General features: G+C 36.4%; 1 protein-coding gene across 10 annotated transcripts in view; it reads left to right on the top strand.

Annotated features, from left to right (window-relative positions):
- Positions 1 to 20,088, top strand: part of ERC2 (ELKS/RAB6-interacting/CAST family member 2) — a 622,345-nt gene that overhangs the window by 267,936 nt on the left and 334,321 nt on the right. For 5 of the 10 annotated variants that reach the window (XM_087887858.1, XM_087887855.1, XM_087887857.1 and 2 more), the window contains 2 exons: positions 1,213 to 1,248; positions 13,311 to 13,504. In XM_087887858.1, coding sequence (XP_087743984.1) covers positions 1,213 to 1,248; positions 13,311 to 13,504 — 230 coding nt within the window. Of the gene's footprint in view, positions 1 to 1,212; positions 1,249 to 12,588; positions 12,619 to 13,310; positions 13,505 to 20,088 lie in introns of all 10 variants that reach the window. The other 5 variants (XM_087887861.1, XM_087887859.1, XM_087887856.1 and 2 more) reach the window with 2 other exon arrangements.

The following is a 20,088-nucleotide window of genomic DNA, read 5'->3' as shown; positions in this document are numbered from 1 at the left end:
AATCACTGATTTGGGCATTTGGTTTCTAATGATAATGTCAACAGTCAAAATGGTTTAATTCCTAACATATGTCCCTTTTAAAAAATTCCCTTAGAGCAGTGAAAACTGATGGATCTAGAAATTAATGGTATGAGGAAACTAAATTGTTGCTTATCAGTTATAAAAGGAAAAATGATCATGATTATAAGAAATAAAAAATGAAACTCTTTCTGGAGTTAGTTTAAAGAGAAGAAATGTATTTCGCACTCCCCCCCCACTCTCCCTCACCCCCCCCCCCCACTGGCCCTGCTAGTTCCATATTTTTATTTTGGGAAGCCAGGAATAGATCAAATGGAACCTGCATTAATCTTAGGAGAACTTTATGAATGTAAGACCCATCAAATTCTGAGGCTTCATCTTTCCTGTTTGAAGCATGGGTGGATCTGAAAGTTGAAGTGGGAATCCTGAAGAATGTTTCTAATGCAAAGTTAGTTACTGGAAAAGGAAATTTGGGTGACAGAGCTGTCTGGAATCACACAATTAAAGCCTTACCTGTAACATGCACAAAAAGGGACGTGACACTGTTGATACATGCATAGGAGGTTATGAAAAAAAAAAACTTGTTGATGTTTATTTCAGAAGATGTCTCTGTTTCCAATGTTATATCACTGCCTTTATATTTATCAGCTATAATTTTCTATCACTTCTTAGATGTGGCCACTACTATTACCATACTAATTAAGCCATACACTATTCTATATTCAAATAAAATGGAAATTAAATTTTATCTTAATATGAAAAGAAAGTGCCACATTTAACAACAAAATCTAATTAATCTTTCTTATTTCCATCTTTGAACCTTTGATGATAAATTGCAGCCTTGGCCAAAAACACTTCTAATGATTCATTGCTAGAAACCAGCACTTAATGTATCATCAGCAGTGGACAGCTTTCTGTATTTCATGGATTATTTCATTTGAGAAAGGGAAAGTAACACAACCCTTGGATTTTATACTCTAGCCATTCTTTTCTATGAGCCAAAATCAACATTTATTTTTCCCTAGAGCTTCTCATATCCAGTAAGGAATGCTTAGAAACTTAAAATTTCTTCTTCTTTTTTAAATTCCAAGTTCTTCTGTGCAAATATGCCAGTTTTGCTAAGCTAATACTGTTTTCCTGGATCTTTCCTTCTTTTCCTGTCTGTGCTTCATTCTTCCCACCTTTGCAATGTAGCAAGCTGAACAATTGTTCAATCAGATGTACAATCCCGTAAGTCCTTTCAGAAAGTCTCCACTGTAACATATGAAAGCATGAGGATCTATTTTACCCATCATGATGTTCTATTCTTCCTCTGTAGCGCTTTGCAGAACCTATGATGGCTTCATTTGCATTGTGTTAAATTAAGTGGGCTCTGTGGACTTTAAGGCCAATGTTCTTTTTAAAATGGTATTCATTAAAAATTGGACAAATAAACCTTGCATTCAAATTTTGCATTGCCTTCAGGTCCTCAACTGCTTAATTGTAAGAAAGCATGAAAATATCAAGCTTTAATTGTTATTTTACTGCTATGCTTATGGCATACTTTATTAGATCCTTCAAATTAAATGTAAGCGTTGGAAAGTTATTCACCGTTTCTCAAAAATATTAATAAATGCTGTTATCCTGGAACAAGTGATATCGTATAACATGCATTGGTTAGTAGATAGTTGAGTTTTAAGTATAAAGAAAATCAATGTCCAGCATTGGTAATATAATTCAATTCAATCATTTGACCATAGTTACAGATCCATGGCAAAGTCTGTAATTACAAAGGTATTTAAAAAATGGGTTACAAATACAATATAATAATAAACAGGCAGGTGTATACAATCAAATGGTATTGGTAATTCAAGACATCACTTAGGCCATTATCTGATGCTTATACTTTGTAGGAGGAAAAGTCTTGTTAGTTTATGGTAGCCCCAAATCAGGAGGAGTCTGATAGCAACTTTTCTGGCTACAAAAAATGATTAAAAGGCAAACTGATGCCTTTTAATAAAATCTGTTAGTTAAAAAACTTGCTACCAGATTTCTCCCATGTTTATGGCAGAAGACAGAAACCTATTGTTTCTCTAATAACTTGGCTTTTATTTGCGTTAAATACCTTTGCTTGCATCTACCAAAGCATTTTGCCAGAATAGGGTTGTGAAATGTACATGTGCATCTCTATAAAAATTACACAAGAAAAGCGATAATGATTGGATCCACATGAGCAGGTGTGCTTTTCATATGGTCTCCCTCTGAAAGAGCTCTCATTACTGCAGGTGGCACAGTGTTTCTTCAGAACCTTGCAATCTTTTGGCACTCTTTTAAAACACAAGGGTAAGCATGCCAGCAAGAATTTTGCTGAAGTGTACACAGCTGAGAGGATGAATTAACCAGTGGCTATTTCAACCAAAGAAATGCCATCGTGTTTCCTTTTAAGCACTTAGGTTTTACATTTATGTATTCAGCAGCTTAAAAAAAAAAAACTACCGATGAATTGTCTGGCTTCTTAAAGCCTTATTAATGTTATTGTGATAGATGTTGGGAGGGTCTATGATAGTTGGCCATGGCCAACTTGCCATGGCCAACTTGTCACAGCCAACTTGCTGTGGGACAATTCACCACAACCAGTTAGTTGCAGGACAACTTGCCACAGGACAAGAGTTACACTAATATCACTAATATCAAAGAAATAGTGGGATAGAATCATTAAAGAAAGGATGCAAAGGGAGAGACAAAATAAAATGTGAATGGCAAAAATAAAAACCATTATTTATTTTAAATAATTAAATAGCATTGTTAAATTGTCCCACAGCAAGTTGTCACATGGTGAGTTGGCCATGGCCATGGTGAGTTGTCCTATAGCAATTTGGCTGTGGCAATCTGTCCCATTCCAATGTTTGGGAAGTACCCAGCCTGGCAGGGAGGCGGGATCAAGCACAGAGCTAATTTGGAGTCACTGCACAACCACAAAAGGCTAGGGCCAACACCCTCTAAATTTCTTGGAAACTTATCTAACTATTCCCAGAAATGGGCTGTCAGATTGGGGAGATTCTTGAATTATAAGCAGTACATAATAACGTAGTTAGCTTGAACTCTGCGTGTGTGGGTCTAGTTATTTGTGCCTAACACATTGCATAGAGCAGGCTTCAATGATTGGGTGAGAGGAGAGCATACGTCATAAATCAATCAGCATTCCAAATCTGAAAATCATTTTTGAGGAAAAAGTGTGTTTATGTTATATATATTCATGAAAGCTATTTTCCTATATGCATCAATAGAGTTATATTAATGATAGAACTTCATGTTATCCTATATTATAATTTTAATAATTTTTATAATTTTTTATAAAATTATGTTTATTAAAGTTTTGTAATTCGAGTCTGAAGGTAGGACATGTCTCTAAGCAAGCTATGTATAATATACAGAAGTATTATACTCCCTCTTAACACAGAACTGTTGTAATAAAAACACTGAGTGAATAAATAAGAGGTTTTTGCAAACATTCCCTTATTCAGATCTACCCTGTAATTATATTAAGTATTGGGTAGCATTAAATTCATATAAAACCTGGAATTATTCTTATTATTCTCTGCTAATTGAGTGCGTCAGCTGTTTTAGTCACTTCAAGTGTTCCAGGCTTAAGCTGGAGATAAATTATCAATGAAGTATAATTTCTTTTTCAACAGAAAGCAGATTTCTAGCAAGATAAACTTTGATGGATGGCAAATGGGTGTGGTTGCCCCCAAAAGATAGAAATTAGGTCATTTTTCATCTAAGACTACTATGAACTGGGATGTTTGTAAACTACAGAGTAAAGAGGGCTTAAAAGTACTCATCTCAAGCATTCTAAGGCCCATTTCATTTAAATGAGATTTCCATCATCTTATCTAAAATATGAAATCTATCTGGAGCCACTATGAAAGTGAAAAAGATGTATTATATACATGACCCCAGTATAGAGAGGCATGTTATATGGCCTATAGAAAGGCATTCAGCACGGTTCAGTCTGCCTACTGTTTCCGACAGAGAATCTTAGTGTGATTCAGGGCATAAATACATAAATATCCCCTTAAGAATCTGAAAGATAGTGTGAACTGCATGCAAGATTCCCTGTAGAGATCCTGTGAATAGTGGGTGATGGAAAGAGGCTGACATAAGAGTTACTCCTAGTAGAGCTTATATTTTGGAAACTGTTCACAGTTCCTCACCCTCCCCCCCTTTTTTTGCTTTAAATCCTTCCAAAAATACTACACTGATTTAAATTCAATTATACTGGCTTAGTATCACAATGAAACAGGGTCAATGTGACATAGACATGAAGGAGCCCATCCTGGCTGAGAGGCTGCATGACACTATTTGATTTTCTGAGTGTAAAACCAGAACTTGACATTTTTCACTAGAAGTTCTATGGCTAGAATAAAACATAGTTTGGCTCAGGAAGCTGCCATAGCAAAAGGTGAGCAATGAGATAACTAATCTAATATATTGTTTTTAGACAAGTTCTTACTCGGGATATTCTCCTTAACCTACTTAACAAATTGCAACTCATCAAATTTCTACAAGTGATTACAATATACTGTTTTGAAATGATATAATCCAGGAGGTCATCAAGCCCAACATCCTACATCAATGCAAAATAATTTTACTTAAAATGGAGATTTTTTTTCAGAGCATTATGCTGTCTTTCCAATAATTTCCTAACCAGTGATTTGAAACATCAGTTCTACACTGAGATTCTGTTAACTATTCTCTAAACCTTGTACATGAACTGTTGCAATGTGGTTTATAGGGAGAAAGGCGGCATATAAATCGCAATAAATAAATAAATAAATAAATATAGGGGATTGTCTCCAATATTACTGAGAAATTGCTCTTGGCCCAGAATGTAGTACTGTGAACAGTTATGGGCAGGTTTCATAATAACCATATAACAGGGGTGTCAAACTCAAGGCCGGGGGGCAGGATCCGACCCACGGGGTGCTTAGATCTGGCCCGCAGGGACGCTCTGGAAACAGCAAAGGACTGGCCCGTGGTGCCTCTGCCAGCGAAAATAGAGTTCGCATGCGAACTCCTGAGCTCCATTTTTGCTGGCAGAGGTTGCAGGATGCCATCGGAGCTCGGGAGCCCATTTTTGCTGTCAGAGTGCTCGGGCCACTACAGGCACCCCTGACACGAGTGACATTGAGCTGGACACACTCCCCCAAGGTCAAACACAACCCTGATGTGGCCCTCAGTGAAATTGTTCTGCCCCAGCTCCGGATTTCCGAGGATATTGACACACACCAATGGTCCTTATCAAATTTATTAAGTAGCAAGAATAAACAAGACCGGCAAAGGTTGGCAACCAGCCCAGAAAACAAGATACGATAAACCAAAATACTCTGATAATAAATACGAGTTGTTTCCAGCAAGAAAGCACTAGCTGCGTGCGACTTAAATAGGCTAAGGGAGTGGCCAATTATCCTCAAACCCTACTCTCGAGTAGACCTCCTCCTTCTGAGTAGCCACTCCTGCCTTTTGGCAGCCCTGTGTGTTCGAGCATTAAGGAGAAGCTCCTCCACTTCGCTCTCTCCACTTGAAGGAACCTCTGGAGGTTCTGAAGGCCCTGGCTGAGTCTCTTTCTCTGGCACCACATCCTCTTCAGCACATCCTCTTTCTGTCCAACGCAAGGGCCGGCTGCGCAAGCTGCTGGCGCGACACCACACCAGCCTCCTCTTCATCGGGATCAGCCACAATCCGCGCAGGCCACTGGCGGGCCACAACAGAAATTGAGTTTGACACCCCTGCCATATAATATCTCTGATCTACAAGTTGCACTGCTTAACAGCATGGATTGTTATTCTTAATAATAACAGCAGACTTCTTTATGGAATTGAAGTTGCTGGTTATAAAGCCTACATAGCATCATGCCTAGATGTCTGAGGAACTCTGTGTCTCCCATGGTTTCTGCCCATCCTGTATGATCAGGCAGAATTTTCCAGTTCCCATCAATTAAACAATATCCTCTAGTAAGACTCACAAAGCATGTCTTCTCTAGCATAGCATCTGCCCTCTGGAACAACATTCTCTCAGAGATTTCAATTGTGAGTGGCCCAGAGTTGATTGCAGTTGGACAGTGTCTTTAAGTTGAATAAATACAATAAGTTAGACTGCTCCTCTGCACTTTAAATGAGCCTTAAAAAAACTGCATCTTCCCTCAGGCCTTGGGCTAGTTATTAGGCCCCTTTGGATTGTGTGTTGTATGAGAAGGATGGTTTTTATGATTGCTTCTGGTCAACTATTATTCTCTTTTATTATTGTGATGTTTCTTGTCTTTTAATAAACAAACAAGCTAATTTTCTGAGAGATGACATTTGGCGGCACTTGAAAATATTAAAGAACATAATGATTTTGGTGGATTTAGAATAAGCATTTATCTTTCTTTGAAAAGTAATAAAAGGAGAATGCATTCTATGTATTTATTCTATGACCCTGAAAGACATCTTTAGATCATTGGTTGTGTTGGTGGATATGAGCCCTACAAAGTCAGGATCTGTGCTTTTGTGTGCCCGATATCTCTCTCATACTTCCCTTTGCTTTCCAAGCTTCGGTTGGTTCAAAATGCAGTGGCCTGCATGATTGTGTGCCGGTGTAGCTGTGCACATGTCTCATCTCTCCTGCAGGGGCTGCATTAGCTGCTAGTTTGCTTTCAGATCCAATTCAAGGTGCTGCTTCTCACTTCAAAGTCCTACATGGCTTGTGACCAGGTTGTTTGAATATCTGGTAAGTCAGGGAGATGTGATGTCCTTTTCTCATCACATCTATCTGACCCACTAGAGCAGGGAGGCAGGAAATGCTATGGGTCCTCTCTGTTAAGGAGGGTTAAGATCAATCTAGTGGGATCACGAAGAAGGGCCTTCTTGTGAAATTTCATCCTATCTATATATTCTTCAATTCTGATGGTATTTTCTACTATTTGAATCCCATTGCCTCAGTCTTTTTTCTTGTCAGAGGAACTCCTTAAAGAAAACAAGATAGAATAGTTACATAATGCTTTTCAGTTGATAGTAATTGTTTTTGTGAAAACACACCAAATAAAAAAATAGCCATTCCTTGATCTTGTAACCTAATTTGGTGATAGTTTCTGTCTTAAATAGTTTGTGGATTATAATGTTTTGCTAAAAGATCATATTTTTGAATCTTTCAATCTGTCCTGAGGTTATCTGTATTTTGTAGAAAATGTTTTTGTTTTCTGCATTAAAGGAACCCTATCCATTCGATTCTGTTTATCTAAATGTTTGCAGAAACAATGGCAAACAGCAAACAATCTTTAAAGTCAGGTTAGAGGACAGTTCTAAATTATAGCCTCCAATCAATCCCAGATATTAACTAATAACTGGAATTGAACCATCTCTGATGGCATGGTGTTGTTAAGTCCAATTTGAAGGATCTAAGGTATTTTCTTGCATGCATCTTTCTGCTGTCTCATTTATTAATCATACTCATATTTTGGCTCTTCTAAATAAACATGTATTGCTCTTCTTATGCTTATATACCAATGTTGGAAGAATAAATGATGCATATAACATGATAATAAATAACGTACATCTTTTCACTTTTTTACATTCATTATGATAAAGTAATATTGCTGTGTGTAATAATTTGAATAACAAGGAAAAATAATGTAAGACTTGTTTCTTCATAAAACCTGATTAGGTTTCTCTCCCCTTCCTCCCAAATTCAGCCCCTTCTCTCTCTGTGGGTGTGCAGAAGCATGAAAATCAGTTGACAGTTCATAAACTGTCACACGGATATTCTGCAAAAAAAAAAAGTCTCATGCTCTAGCAGTTTTTAAATGTTAATTTATAATTCATTCAGCTTTCTATAAATATTTGGAAACAATCAAATTGCATGAGTGTAATTATGACTGTATAAAATAATGGATGAATCTCCTTTTCTTTAAGCTTATCCTGGATATGATCCCAAAATAGCTAAACCATGTTGCTGCTGCAATCCATCAAGACTAGCAGAGACAGTTGACCTAAAATATACCCTAAGTGCTGCTTGGCCTTGAAGACCTGCAAGGCTGAAGAAACTATGTATCTTCCCCCTGAGTATACTTTGATAAAGCAGTTGTATAGTTCTTTGGGCTTACTCATTGAACCCCAGATGCATATCTGGTTGCCTGCTCTTAAGCAGAAAAAAAATGAAGGGGTCTTTAATATAGCTCAGCTAAATGTGGACCACATAATTGGTGGACATTACATTTTTATTATTTTATTTATTTTATTAGTCATATTTCTATGCCGCCCACTCTCCGAGGACTCTGGGGGCTTACACCAAAGACAGTATACTAAATAGCATATTGCCCCCAACAATCTGGGTCCTCATTTTACCCACCTCGGAAGGATGGAAGGCTGAGTCAACCTTGAGCCAGTGAAATTTGATCCGCTGATCTGCTGAACTAGCAGTCAGCTGAAGTAGCTGCAATACTGCACTCTAACCACTGTGCCACCTTGGCTCTTTTCCAATCTGAAACGTTCATAGGAATATAGACTGGGAAGAAGATTGGAAGGAGTGTTGGAGATCTTGTAGTCCTTGCTCAGTGTAGAGATATTGTAATCCTTAACTTTGTCTACTGAATGTACTATTAAACAATAAAGACCAGTAGATAGAAATTGAATGAACAGTATGAAGAGGTCTGCAGGTAACTTCTGTATTCTTTTGATGGCCTTTGAAAATGAATGAGCGGATAATAAAGGATGAAAAGGATAAAAAAAGAGGAAAGTTCTGATCTCATCTCTTGGAATTTCCAAGCAACCTAATATGAAATGCCCATTTATTGTTACTAGTATGATCTCTATCTTTAATAAGTTGTAGATTTTTTTTAGAATTGCAGAAAATATATTTCAATGTCATGAAGCTGAATGGAATATAAGAAACAAATTTCTTAGAGCAGAGTTAATGTACATATTGCTACCCTATCCATAGGCTATCTGGAGTGTATATCTTAAGTGACTTTTCCTAGTGACTTGCTCAGTGTGAACATTCTAGTTCTGTGTGATAAATATTGCAATACACTCATAATTGAGTGTAGCCTTCCCATGCTACTCTTTCTTGTTTTTTCAGTGTACAGCACTGATATCTATGGCATATACATGAGATGTGCAATATGGGAGCCATAAATATGAACCAGCCCCTAGATGCAACTAATTAATGTACAAAAACCCATACAAAGAGCTCAACACATTTTGCATAGCAGACCCCATCCCCCATCCCCACTAGGAATATCCATAGAGGAGGGAAATAAAAAAGTCAATATGGTGATCACAACTACAGGTACTCCTAGGTTAATGACAGTAATTGGGACTGGGAACTCTTTTGCTAAATGACATGACTACATCATGTGATCACCATTGCAACCCCCTGTGAGCTTCTCCATTGACTTTGCTTGTTAGAAACTGGCAGGGAATGCCGATCACATGAATGAAGGATGCTGCAACTGTCATAATTGTGAGGCAATTGCCAAGCATCTAAATCATAATCATGTGATTGCAGTGACCGCAACTCCGAGGACCTGTGTAAATTTCCTTGTTTAAGGCTGTCATAGCTTTGAACAGCTGCTAAATGAATGGTCATTAACCAAGGACTACTTGTATGTAATCAAAGCCATGTCCTGATTTAGCCACCATCTTGAAGTTTTGACTGTTCTTTGCAGATAATTCTGATCACATTTATATCTTATTGTAAGTCCAGCAATCAAAAGGATTATTCTGAACCTTTTGAAATTGATTTAGATGCAGATTTGACATCTAAAGGTAACTGAGGCAGATGGCTCAGTTACCCTGCTAATTGCTGAAAATAGGAAAGACAGAGTACTGTGATGTTGTTATACTCCTGGATGCCTTGGCAGATCATTATACTTTATAACATTAACTATAATTGGGTAGTGTTGGGCTTTAAGATTTAGTGAATGTGGGCTAGATAGCAGATTGCAGACCACGGTACCTCTGAAACCGCTGGCCATTGTTGCCAGCGAAACATCAGGAAAACTGTGGTTAGACCATAGTCACTAAAGCCTGAAGCTAAACACATACTAGCCATAAAAGCCTATACCAGTGTTGGCAAACCTTTTTGGCACCGAGTGCTGAAATGGGAGCACACATGCGGAGGAGCGCCAGAAACCGGAAGAGTAACTCCTTGGTACACACGCATGGGAGTGCCAGAAACCGGAAGAGCAGTTCCCTGGTATGCATGCACGTGCTGGGAAGATGAGCTTCCGGTTTCCAGTGTGCGCATGTGTACCGGTCACTTGGTCTTCTGGTTTCTGGTGCTTGCGAAGACCACCTGGCTGGCACACATGTGTGCGCCGAAAACCAGAAGCTCAGCTTCCCGGCACACACATGCACACCAGGGAGCTGCTCTTACAGTTTCCGGCATTCTTGCATGCATGAAGACCACCTGGCTGGCACGCATGTGCATGCCGGACCCAGAAGAACAACGGGCGATAACTGGCATGCCTGGAGAGATGGCTCTGTGTGCCACTTCTGGCACACGTACCATAGGTTCACCATCACTGGCCTTTACCAATATATTGACTCTAACTTCTTATTCAACAACATGAGGAGAGTTAAGTGTTCTCTGCTGGCTGGTTATCCTCTGAGTCCAATTCAGGATGCTCATGATAATGTTTAAAGCCTTAAAAAACTTATAGACTCAACCACTTACAATCTGTCTCCCTCTTGAAGACTATTTTGCTGCTGCTGTTTCCTTGGCTCAGTTGTAATCCTCTCTTAAAGAAGTGATGTATAGTTCTCCAGATATCCCAAGAATTCCCACAGAGATATTAAGAATAATAACCCCTGTTTTTCTTTTATGAAGTTGACACCTCACAAAATAAACTTTTTGGGAGGGAGGGGGTCAGCATTTGTCCTGTCTGAAATCCTCCCCACAATCTACAATATATTTCCATCTTGTTTCTTTTCAATATTACACTGAATGAAGATTTTACTTATGAAGGCCTATCTGAAAGAAACAGACAAAAATATTATTCATCAAAAGTTCTGGTTCATTCTTCTATTGATCATTTATCTTTGTTATTCCACGTCTATTTCTTATTTGAAATGGACCATATAAACCTTCACATTTTTCCTCTCTGAAGAAAAAGTAAGTCTAGTAAATAGAACAAACATTTGCCCAAACTCTCAACATCTCAGCTATTTTAAAAAAAAATCTTTAAAATTCTAAAAAAAATACTTTTGTTTTATTTGCCAAATGGCAAATGCAAGAACTTCTTTACATGAACAACTATAGTATCAACTCAGCATATAGCATAGATATATTTTTAATCTTATATCCTCAACATCCTTTGTAATTATACCCCCAAATCTAGCATGAATTATTAAGGTGCAGAAGTGTCATGATTTATTCACTGTACTCTGAAATAACTTTCAACCAAGTCTTCCATAATTCTAGTCAACTATTGTTTCACTAAGTACCTAGATATGTCCCACAAGTGGGATTCTACCATAGCTAATTAATTTGTGTTGTTTTCTACTGTTTACCCTCTTCTGTCCCATATCCTATAATAGACATAGCATTATTGAATTTTTAATTTTAGAATTTCTAGATGAGATTCCGGGGGCTGTATTTTCAGCCTTTAGGTTCTCGTTGAGCCTTGTCCCCACACCCAATAGAACGGGCATTCAGGTAAGCCAACGCCCTTTCTAAGGCACTCTCTATTAGACTATCCAAAATGCAATTTCAGAAAAGTCACTATTTTAATATTAGGGCATACTTGGATTTGAACAAGTTTGCACTGAAATGAATGGAGGTAGCCCATAGGAATACTTGACAACTGTGTATTTTGTAAATGGTGTACGTTATATTTGATTTATGGAGAAAATTATTCCCTTCATGTTTAATCTCAAGCTTTTTCAATCATGGCAAATTCCTTGTATTTCTAACTTTTCCATTTAGAAAGTATACTGCATATTAAAAAGTTTACATATAGGCAACAAATGTCACACAGCTCAATTTCTTTGTGGATAAATGGTGCACTTATGATTTGTTTAGATTTTTAAAATATGTCTAAGTAGGAAACTTTTGAAATGTCCTTCGAAATTTCTTTGAGAATAAGAGATCCACTCAGACTAAACCTGTCTTGATTATCCTCATGCTTGACTAATATGTTACATGCAGATAAACTGCCCTGACCATTAATTCATTAATAACTTGATTTTTGTACATTACTTCATATTTTCCTGAAACTCAAGTTGTTCAAAACTGAAAAAAAGTCATTGCAAAGCATGTCAACCTTCAAGAAGTAGATATCAATGTGATCTTTTATCTGAAATGTAAGCTTCGTTTAGCCTGTCGCTGTTTTCTTGCTAGTTTATTTTCTGAAATAATAAATGTGAAAGGAATAGAATCAACACCGAGACTTGTACTGTATTATTAGCTAGCAGCAGAATATGCAGTCTTTCAAAGTATCCTTAAACCTTTAAAATGTATTTGTGTACATTGAAAAGCTGTTCTCTGAATTGTGTCTTTAATGTGCACTGCAGTTAAACTACTTGTTTTCTCTCTGCCTGCTCTTTGAAGATGCCAATTAGGAATAATGGGAAACAAGGGGTAGGCTAAGCATTGCAGTGCATTCTTGTTTACATCTGTGTGTGATTATTTCAGTGTAATGTTTTAAACCCTTTTGGCCCATTCATGCTCTCAATGACATTAATGAGGTTTTGCCATTAGCTTTAATGGGAACAAGACTGGGCTTTGCACTTTTCTTTTCTGTTGTGTTCATTGCATTCTTTCTTGTTTGTGAACTGACCAGCCACTCATGCATGTGTTTGCCAGGTACGTTTATTTGTGCTGTTCCATGAGGGGCTTCTTTCTCCTTATGTTTCAGGTTAAGTATTGGCAGTATGAAATAAAATAAGGGAGGAAAAGGGGGATTTGGGGTAAAACGGTTGGTTTGAGGCATTCACATCTTGTCTGAAATAAATAACTTACATTAAGTTGTTCAAGATTTGCTTAAAGTAGTTATTAAATCAAACCATATCAAGTGTAGACTTAAGTTAACTTGTTCAATGTGATTTTTCCAGGAAGAATTTTCTTTCTAAAACTTAGAATTATGGTCTCATCCCTCCCCTCCCCAAATAATGGGATATTGAAGGAAAATAGTTTTTTGCCCAATAGCAAGAAAAGGTCACCAACTCACAGAATACCTAGTTACCCTTTTGTTATAAAGAGCTTAGTGGTAAAGACTAGCGCTATAAACTAGGGGGAAAGGCTAGTGATTGATTTATTTTTTAATTTAACAGGCTCACGAAGCTGAGGAAGAAGCTCGGAAGAATCCCGAATTTGCTGATCGATTGAAGCAGCTTGACAAAGAGGCTGCCTACTATCGAGAGGAATGTGGCAAAACCCAAGCCGAGGTGGACAGGCTCCTAGAAATCCTCAAAGAAGTAGAGAATGAAAAAAATGACAAAGATAAGAAAATTGCTGAGCTGGAAAGGTACACTTCTTATTGTCTGTGTTTTCTCATAAATACATTCTATATCCCTGCTTGATGAAAAGAAATAGCAAAATGTATCACGGTAGTAGGCAAATGAAATAGAACAGCACCATACGTGATACAACAGGGTTTTTAGAAAAATATGGTTCTGTGTAAATCGTTTGTCCAAATGCTTTTGAAGATTCAGTACGATAATAAAGTCTCAGCTCCTTTATAGAGAAAGTTTGCCTTACCAACCGAACCAGGGGGTGGCTGGGGTGGGGAGACTGCATTAACATTTTTTTTTTTTTTGCAAAATTGAAGGAGAAGATAGTGTAATAGGATAAAAAAAATGAAAATAACATGGAAATCAGACTTTGCTGAAAGAAACTGGGATGTAATAAGAATAAAGTAAAACTAAATAAAAAAAATAAAAATAGAAATGGTACACTAAAAGGTTATGAATGTAAAATTATTTAGAAGTTAACATTTGTACTTAGAACAAAGTAGTGTAACACTTGATAACTTGAAAAGTTGACTTTTGCATCAAAGGATTGTGTTATGATTGTGTCAATGAGGCCTTGTTAAATCAACATAATCCACATCTGTGTTAACAAAAGCACACCAGTACACAAATAAAATTAGATTGTATAAAAAGTATGATTGGGAACATTTATTTATTTGCATATAATAAACAAATATACACATCTTGCTAATAATTGTCTTACAACTAGTTATTGCCACAGTATTAAAAACTCAAATTTCTAGCATCAAAATGGTCTAGATGTTGCAACTAAAACTAGATGTTTCAACTAATCTTGGAAAACAAGGAGTGCTCAGCTATAACAAAAAAACAAGGTTTAGCATAATGTTTTCCAGAATCAATGAATAAAGAGCTAGGGTTGTTTTCCATTCCTTTTTCCATATTTTTTTTACATCCCCCGTTTCTTCCCAGCATTCCAATTTAATTTTGTTCAATTTTTTCACTGTTTAAAAATAAAAACTTAAAAAGACGGTCGGCACCTTTTACCATCTGTGGTGGACTTGCCCTGAGACCAAAAAGTTTTGGTTAAAGATCCGACTCTGGCTCTCGGAAATAATGGGACAAGAGATAGCCCTGGCCCCGGAATCCTTCCTCCTAGGTATGATTGAAGATGGTCTCGACAACAATAAAACCCAATTGGCAATTCAAATTATTACTGCGGCTAGATTAGCCTTTGCGAAACTCTGGAAATCCAACTCTACCCCCTCTGAAGAAGCATTAATAAATAAAATTCTAGAGTGCGCAGAGATGGCTAAATTGACGAGCGAGTTAAAAAATGAAGAGAACTTCAAGTACTATGAAATATGGGGAATTTGGTATAACTGGTTAAAGAATAGGATAAAAATATGATAATAGGCTACGATTTGTTAGACACCCGAAATGGACTTAATTGTATAGAAATGTAGAGAATTGTATAGAACTGTATATTGTATAGCTATGGATGAAATTCACTTAATGTTTGATCTATGAAATGTGTAAACATTGCACCTCGGATCAAGATTGTGATTGTACATTGTCTTTTTAAAAAATTGGAAAATTCAATAAAGTATTTAAAAAAAATAAAAAAAATAAAAACTTAAAAAACAGAGTAAGAAATGTACACATTACTATGATATTTAATTTATAAATGGTCCTTACAAATGGCTTTTCTTTTTCTTGCGTTTAATGCGCACTTGGTTACCAGATTTGATCTCTGTATTTTTGGAATTAACCAGATTTACTGTCTCCCATCTTTATACCAGTAGTCTTTGATTTATGACTACAATAGAACCCAAAATATCTGTTGTTAAGTGAGACATTTGTTAAGTGAATTTTGCCCCATTTTATGACCTTCCTGCCACAGTTGTTAAGTGAATCACTGCAGTTGTTAAGTTAGCAACATGGTTGTTAAGGGAATCTGGCTTCTCCATTGATTTTGCTTGTCAGAAGATCACAAAAGATAGATCACATGACTCATGGGGATGCTGCAACAGTTGTTAAGTGTGAAAAACGGTCATAACTCATTTTTTCAGTGCCATTACAATTTGAGAGGTCACTAAATGAACTGCTGTAAATCAAGGACTATGTCAAGTAACACCCCCAAGGAAGGAAAACTCCAAGGCTTGAGTTTTCTCAAAGTTCCATTTTTTTCATTGGATCTTCAGGCCTGTCAGACTACCTGTGGTGTCTTCCATTAATAGACTAAGGTTCTCCCCACAAGACCATTTTAAAGCTTCTCCACAGTGCCTAAATCAGCCTCTTCATTGGCTGCCAAATTGATTAGTATCTGCTGACATACATGAACAACTACTAGTGACCTGTACATTAAGTCACATCAGGCAAAACAGTCAGAGTTCTGTTTCATGTATTGGTGATGGTGACTTTGATGGGGCAGGAAGATGCAGGTTTCACTCCCACGTAAGTTGTGGGACTGCCCTTCCCGCCAGCTGTGGCACTCACTGCCAACTAGCTGTGTGTGTAAAAGATGCTTCAGGGTAGGTAATATATTAGAGTTCAAAGGCAGTACACATAAGAGAAAGAAAAGATAACATTTAATTTCTTTTTATAAGCATAAAAGGAAAGAGATTAAGGCATTCTGTTTGGATATTTTAAAAGACTTCAAAAAGAAAGGGGAAAAAGTATTTTTCTGGAATCTGTCCAAACATTCATTTGGAAAATTAAGAAGTTTGGGAAAGGATGTGTATGCTAAAATTCAATGCCATGTTTTTTAGGCTAGGAGATTATTGCTGGATTCATCTATAGAGTCTCTTACTGCTTCAAAATCTCTAATCTTGTGCATCTAGTTATTTAATTTTTAAATATTACTCTTGTTTCTAAAGCATACTTCCAAACCTTGGATATGTACAAAAGTTGCAGATGTTTTAATACTTTTTTTTAAACCATGGAGGTTCATGTAAAGAAGTGAAAATATTGTCTTCTGCTCCAAAGTATTAATGCCTTACTGTGTAGGATCTCCTGTGTAGATCTTCTTGTTTCATTTTTGTTCTTTCCTTGGAGAAAGGAAAGTGATATTTACATTGAATGGAGAATTATAGTATAGTAACACCTTGATTTAATGGACCATTCATTGGGAATGGAAGGCAAACTCATGCTTTTTGAGGCAATTTGCCTTAGGTGAATTATGACATCCCTACAGAAATGACATAAATAGATGCAAATGATGTAGATCTCATTCAACTGAAAGTAAATTGAAATGGCTGGTCTGGATTTCTTCATAGGCGACAGACTTGTTCATTTTTTTCATGGTTGTATCCAAACAGATGATTTGTCCATTGCATCTGAAGTCAGTTAAAAGGGTGATCAATTAAATCAAGATTTTATTGGAATTCAGAGATCTTACAGATTAAATTATCCTTTAAATTGCTTTCTTAACTCTTGTACAATTTTTAATTTTTTTTTGATAAAGAGATAAAATAATGTTTAGGTTTGCTACAGTATATGCATGTGTGTGTGTTTGAGAGCTTTCTCCAAGTAATTACAGCTACATCAAATTCATTCTGACATCATTGTAGGAGATCACTAGAATTGTCTTTTCTTGCATGTATATCAGGTTGTTCTTAGACCAGGGGTGGGCAAATGTGGCCAAGCTGTCTCAGGAATTCTGGGAGTTGAAGTCCACAGGTTGTAAAAGGGCCACATTTGCCCACCCATGTTTTAGACTCTGTTATCATGACAAACGTGAACTAGCTGTCTATTAGAGAAGAAGTGGGAATTACGAATTACTCCAGCTAAGAGGAAAATATCACAGTATTGTAGTTTTATGATTTCAATTAAATAGGAGAAAATATTTTGATGAATTTGTTTTCTCTATTCCTCATTATTGGAATGTCAAGTAATTTTCAAAATGTAGTTTATTGGTTTATTTTAGTATAACGTTTATTTTCAGAATGAAAAAGGGTAATGGGAGACAGGAGAGAGCGGCAGAAAAACATCCAAAGCACTGAAAATAGGCATGGTTTTTCTTCTTCTCTTGCATCACTTAAAACATTTCACTGAAATTAAATGGAGTTAAGGCAGAATTGATAGGAGCAAGTGCTTTTTTCACATAGTGCATCATTACAATGAAAATGTTGTATTACAACATTTTGTATTACATGTTGTATTACAACATTTTGCATCATTACAATGACAATGAGTCTTCGGAGGGGGCGGCATATAAATTGAATTAATTAAATTAAATTAAATGTTTAAGAATTATTTAAAAAGTATTCTTACTGAGAATCAAGAAATCTACTCTCTTCTTTTCATTTTTTTTCTTCCCCTGGGCTGGCAAGGTTGTTGGTGAGGCTTTTTACCAATATTAGCCTTTTTTGGGACTGATATGCTCCTCAAACTTCCTTTACTGTATAAACATATCAATATTCTGTATTTAATGTAAAGTAATATACACAATTACTTTAATGTAAAGTAATATACACAATCATCAGATGATGACTAAACCTGACTCCTTTGTCCCTTTAAGTCAGGCATTCTAATTCTAGCAGAAGAATGAAAATCTTAAAGAATGGAGCATTTCTTCAAGGGCTGCGATAGGTGTAATTTGCAGAGGTTGTAAAGCTCATTGGCTGTTGTTTGCTCATATTTGATATAAAATCTGTGTGGTTTCAGTATGCAGACTTCCATTAATATGATCGGTTGAAAGGGTTATAGTTGAACTACTACCAGATAGTTCTGCTAAAGGAAAACTAGGAAATTAAGAATAAGAAGTAAAGAAACCAGCATACCTGATAGGTATTTAATGGTTTCTGATGTTCCCCCATCTTTTTTAAAATAGTAAATATATCATCTTTTGCAAAGTAGTACAGGAATGTGCACCTGTGATGTCTCTGGGGATTATTTTACTTTGGCCTTAGATAAGAGTTTGTATATTGCTTTGACTAATTGAAAGGACATGTTAAATATTTTTGCAGAAAATAAGTTATCAGGCATCTGGATATTCTCAGAGATGAAGTATTAGTCTTATTCTTGGGTCTGAAAAAGATTGCTCTCAGCTTTAGCAAGAACTGTATTTCCATAAGAAAAAGAGTGTCTTTGATCAGTGTAAGTGATCAGTACTCGGGAATCACCAACATAAGAATTCTTTGAACATGTAGCCAAGCCATTTAACTTCCTTTATTTTTCATGGGTGAAGATGACTTGCTCATATGAGTCATCCGAAATCCAAGTCGGTCCGCATAAGGCCTTCCAAGAAAGAATGCATCCTGCCAACCACCTGGCCTTGTAGTTGCCACCATCTTCATTGTGGTTTCCTGGACAGGGAGTGTGTCTGAGGCAGATTTTTTCATAGTAGAAAAGCTATTGCTTTTTTTTTTTTAAATAGTCTTTATTTACATTTGTAGTTAAAAAGAAGACAAAAACCAAACAAAAGGAAGAACAGAACGACAAAACAAAAAACATAAGAGAATATAAACAATACCTTAATAAGCTAATATTTAACATAAACCTATACAATAGATTCATAATACAATCCGGGGGAGACAGAACAACCTATTTTGAGTTTTTATACCAATCAGGTCTATCCGACCTCACTTTAAAGTATCTTCAATATATACAACACCTATTTATATTATATTAATCTGATTGTTGTCTTCTTTTTGATAGCTATTGCTTTTGTACACTATTCACACAATTCTGTCTTGATTTCCTTTTTAAAAATTTTAAATCATTGATATAGTAATTGTTCATTTTTATGTTGTAAAACTAAAGCTTTTCTTCCCTTTATTTCTTCAGTATCATTTTCTTTCTTTCTTTCTTTCTTTCTATCTATCTGTCTGTCTGTCTGTCCATCCGTCTGTCCCTCCGTCCCTCCCTCCCCAAATGGCTGCTTTCAGTCTGCTTCAGTCAGCTTGACCTTCAAATCATAACTATTGATATGTTTTCCAATTATTCCATTCATTTATCAGGTCCCCTAATTCTTTAAATATGAGTATACTTTCCTCTAGCTAGTAGTTTAAAAGAATAACAAAATCCTTTGTTACAGGAAGGGACCTTTGTACTCTGCAACCTGATTTTGTTTTCTTTTCCCTTTCTTTTCCTTCTTATTGTTGATAGACTTTGTCTCAGAACTTCCTGATTACCTCAAGCATTTGATATGGTACAAATTCAGCATTATAAATTGATATATAAGGAAAGTACAGGAGCATTCCCCTGGCACAGCGTAATGTCAGTCACAAGATTTTGAAATATTTAATAGTGTGCGACAGAGTGAAAGTATCTCTAGCGAAGATCTATAATTTCTGAAACTGAGCTCCATCAATTTCAGTCAACCTGTTATTTAGTTACAACTAGATAGCTGCCACTGGATCAGAATAAAAAGAGAATTTGATATTATGCATTGTAGATAGCACCACATTCCATTTTTTTCCTCTAAACCTCTCATAGTTTCTTAAGAGATTAAAAAGAGTCTCTGTGAAATTTTATAGTAAATGTTTCTGGTAAATAAACTGTTTTCTACAGAGTCCTCTCTCTCTCTCTCTCTCTCTCTCTTTGTGTATTTGTGGGCATATAATGAAGAACTCTTGTGTGAGGATTTGTACTAAATGAGTGTGATACTTTTGTTTTT

This window comes from Pantherophis guttatus, chromosome 2, assembly GCF_059756535.1.
Source record: "Pantherophis guttatus breed Tessera chromosome 2, ASM5975653v1, whole genome shotgun sequence".
In the NCBI taxonomy this organism is placed as follows: domain Eukaryota; kingdom Metazoa; phylum Chordata; class Lepidosauria; order Squamata; family Colubridae; genus Pantherophis; species Pantherophis guttatus.
This window is presented reverse-complemented; position numbering and strand designations above follow the sequence as displayed.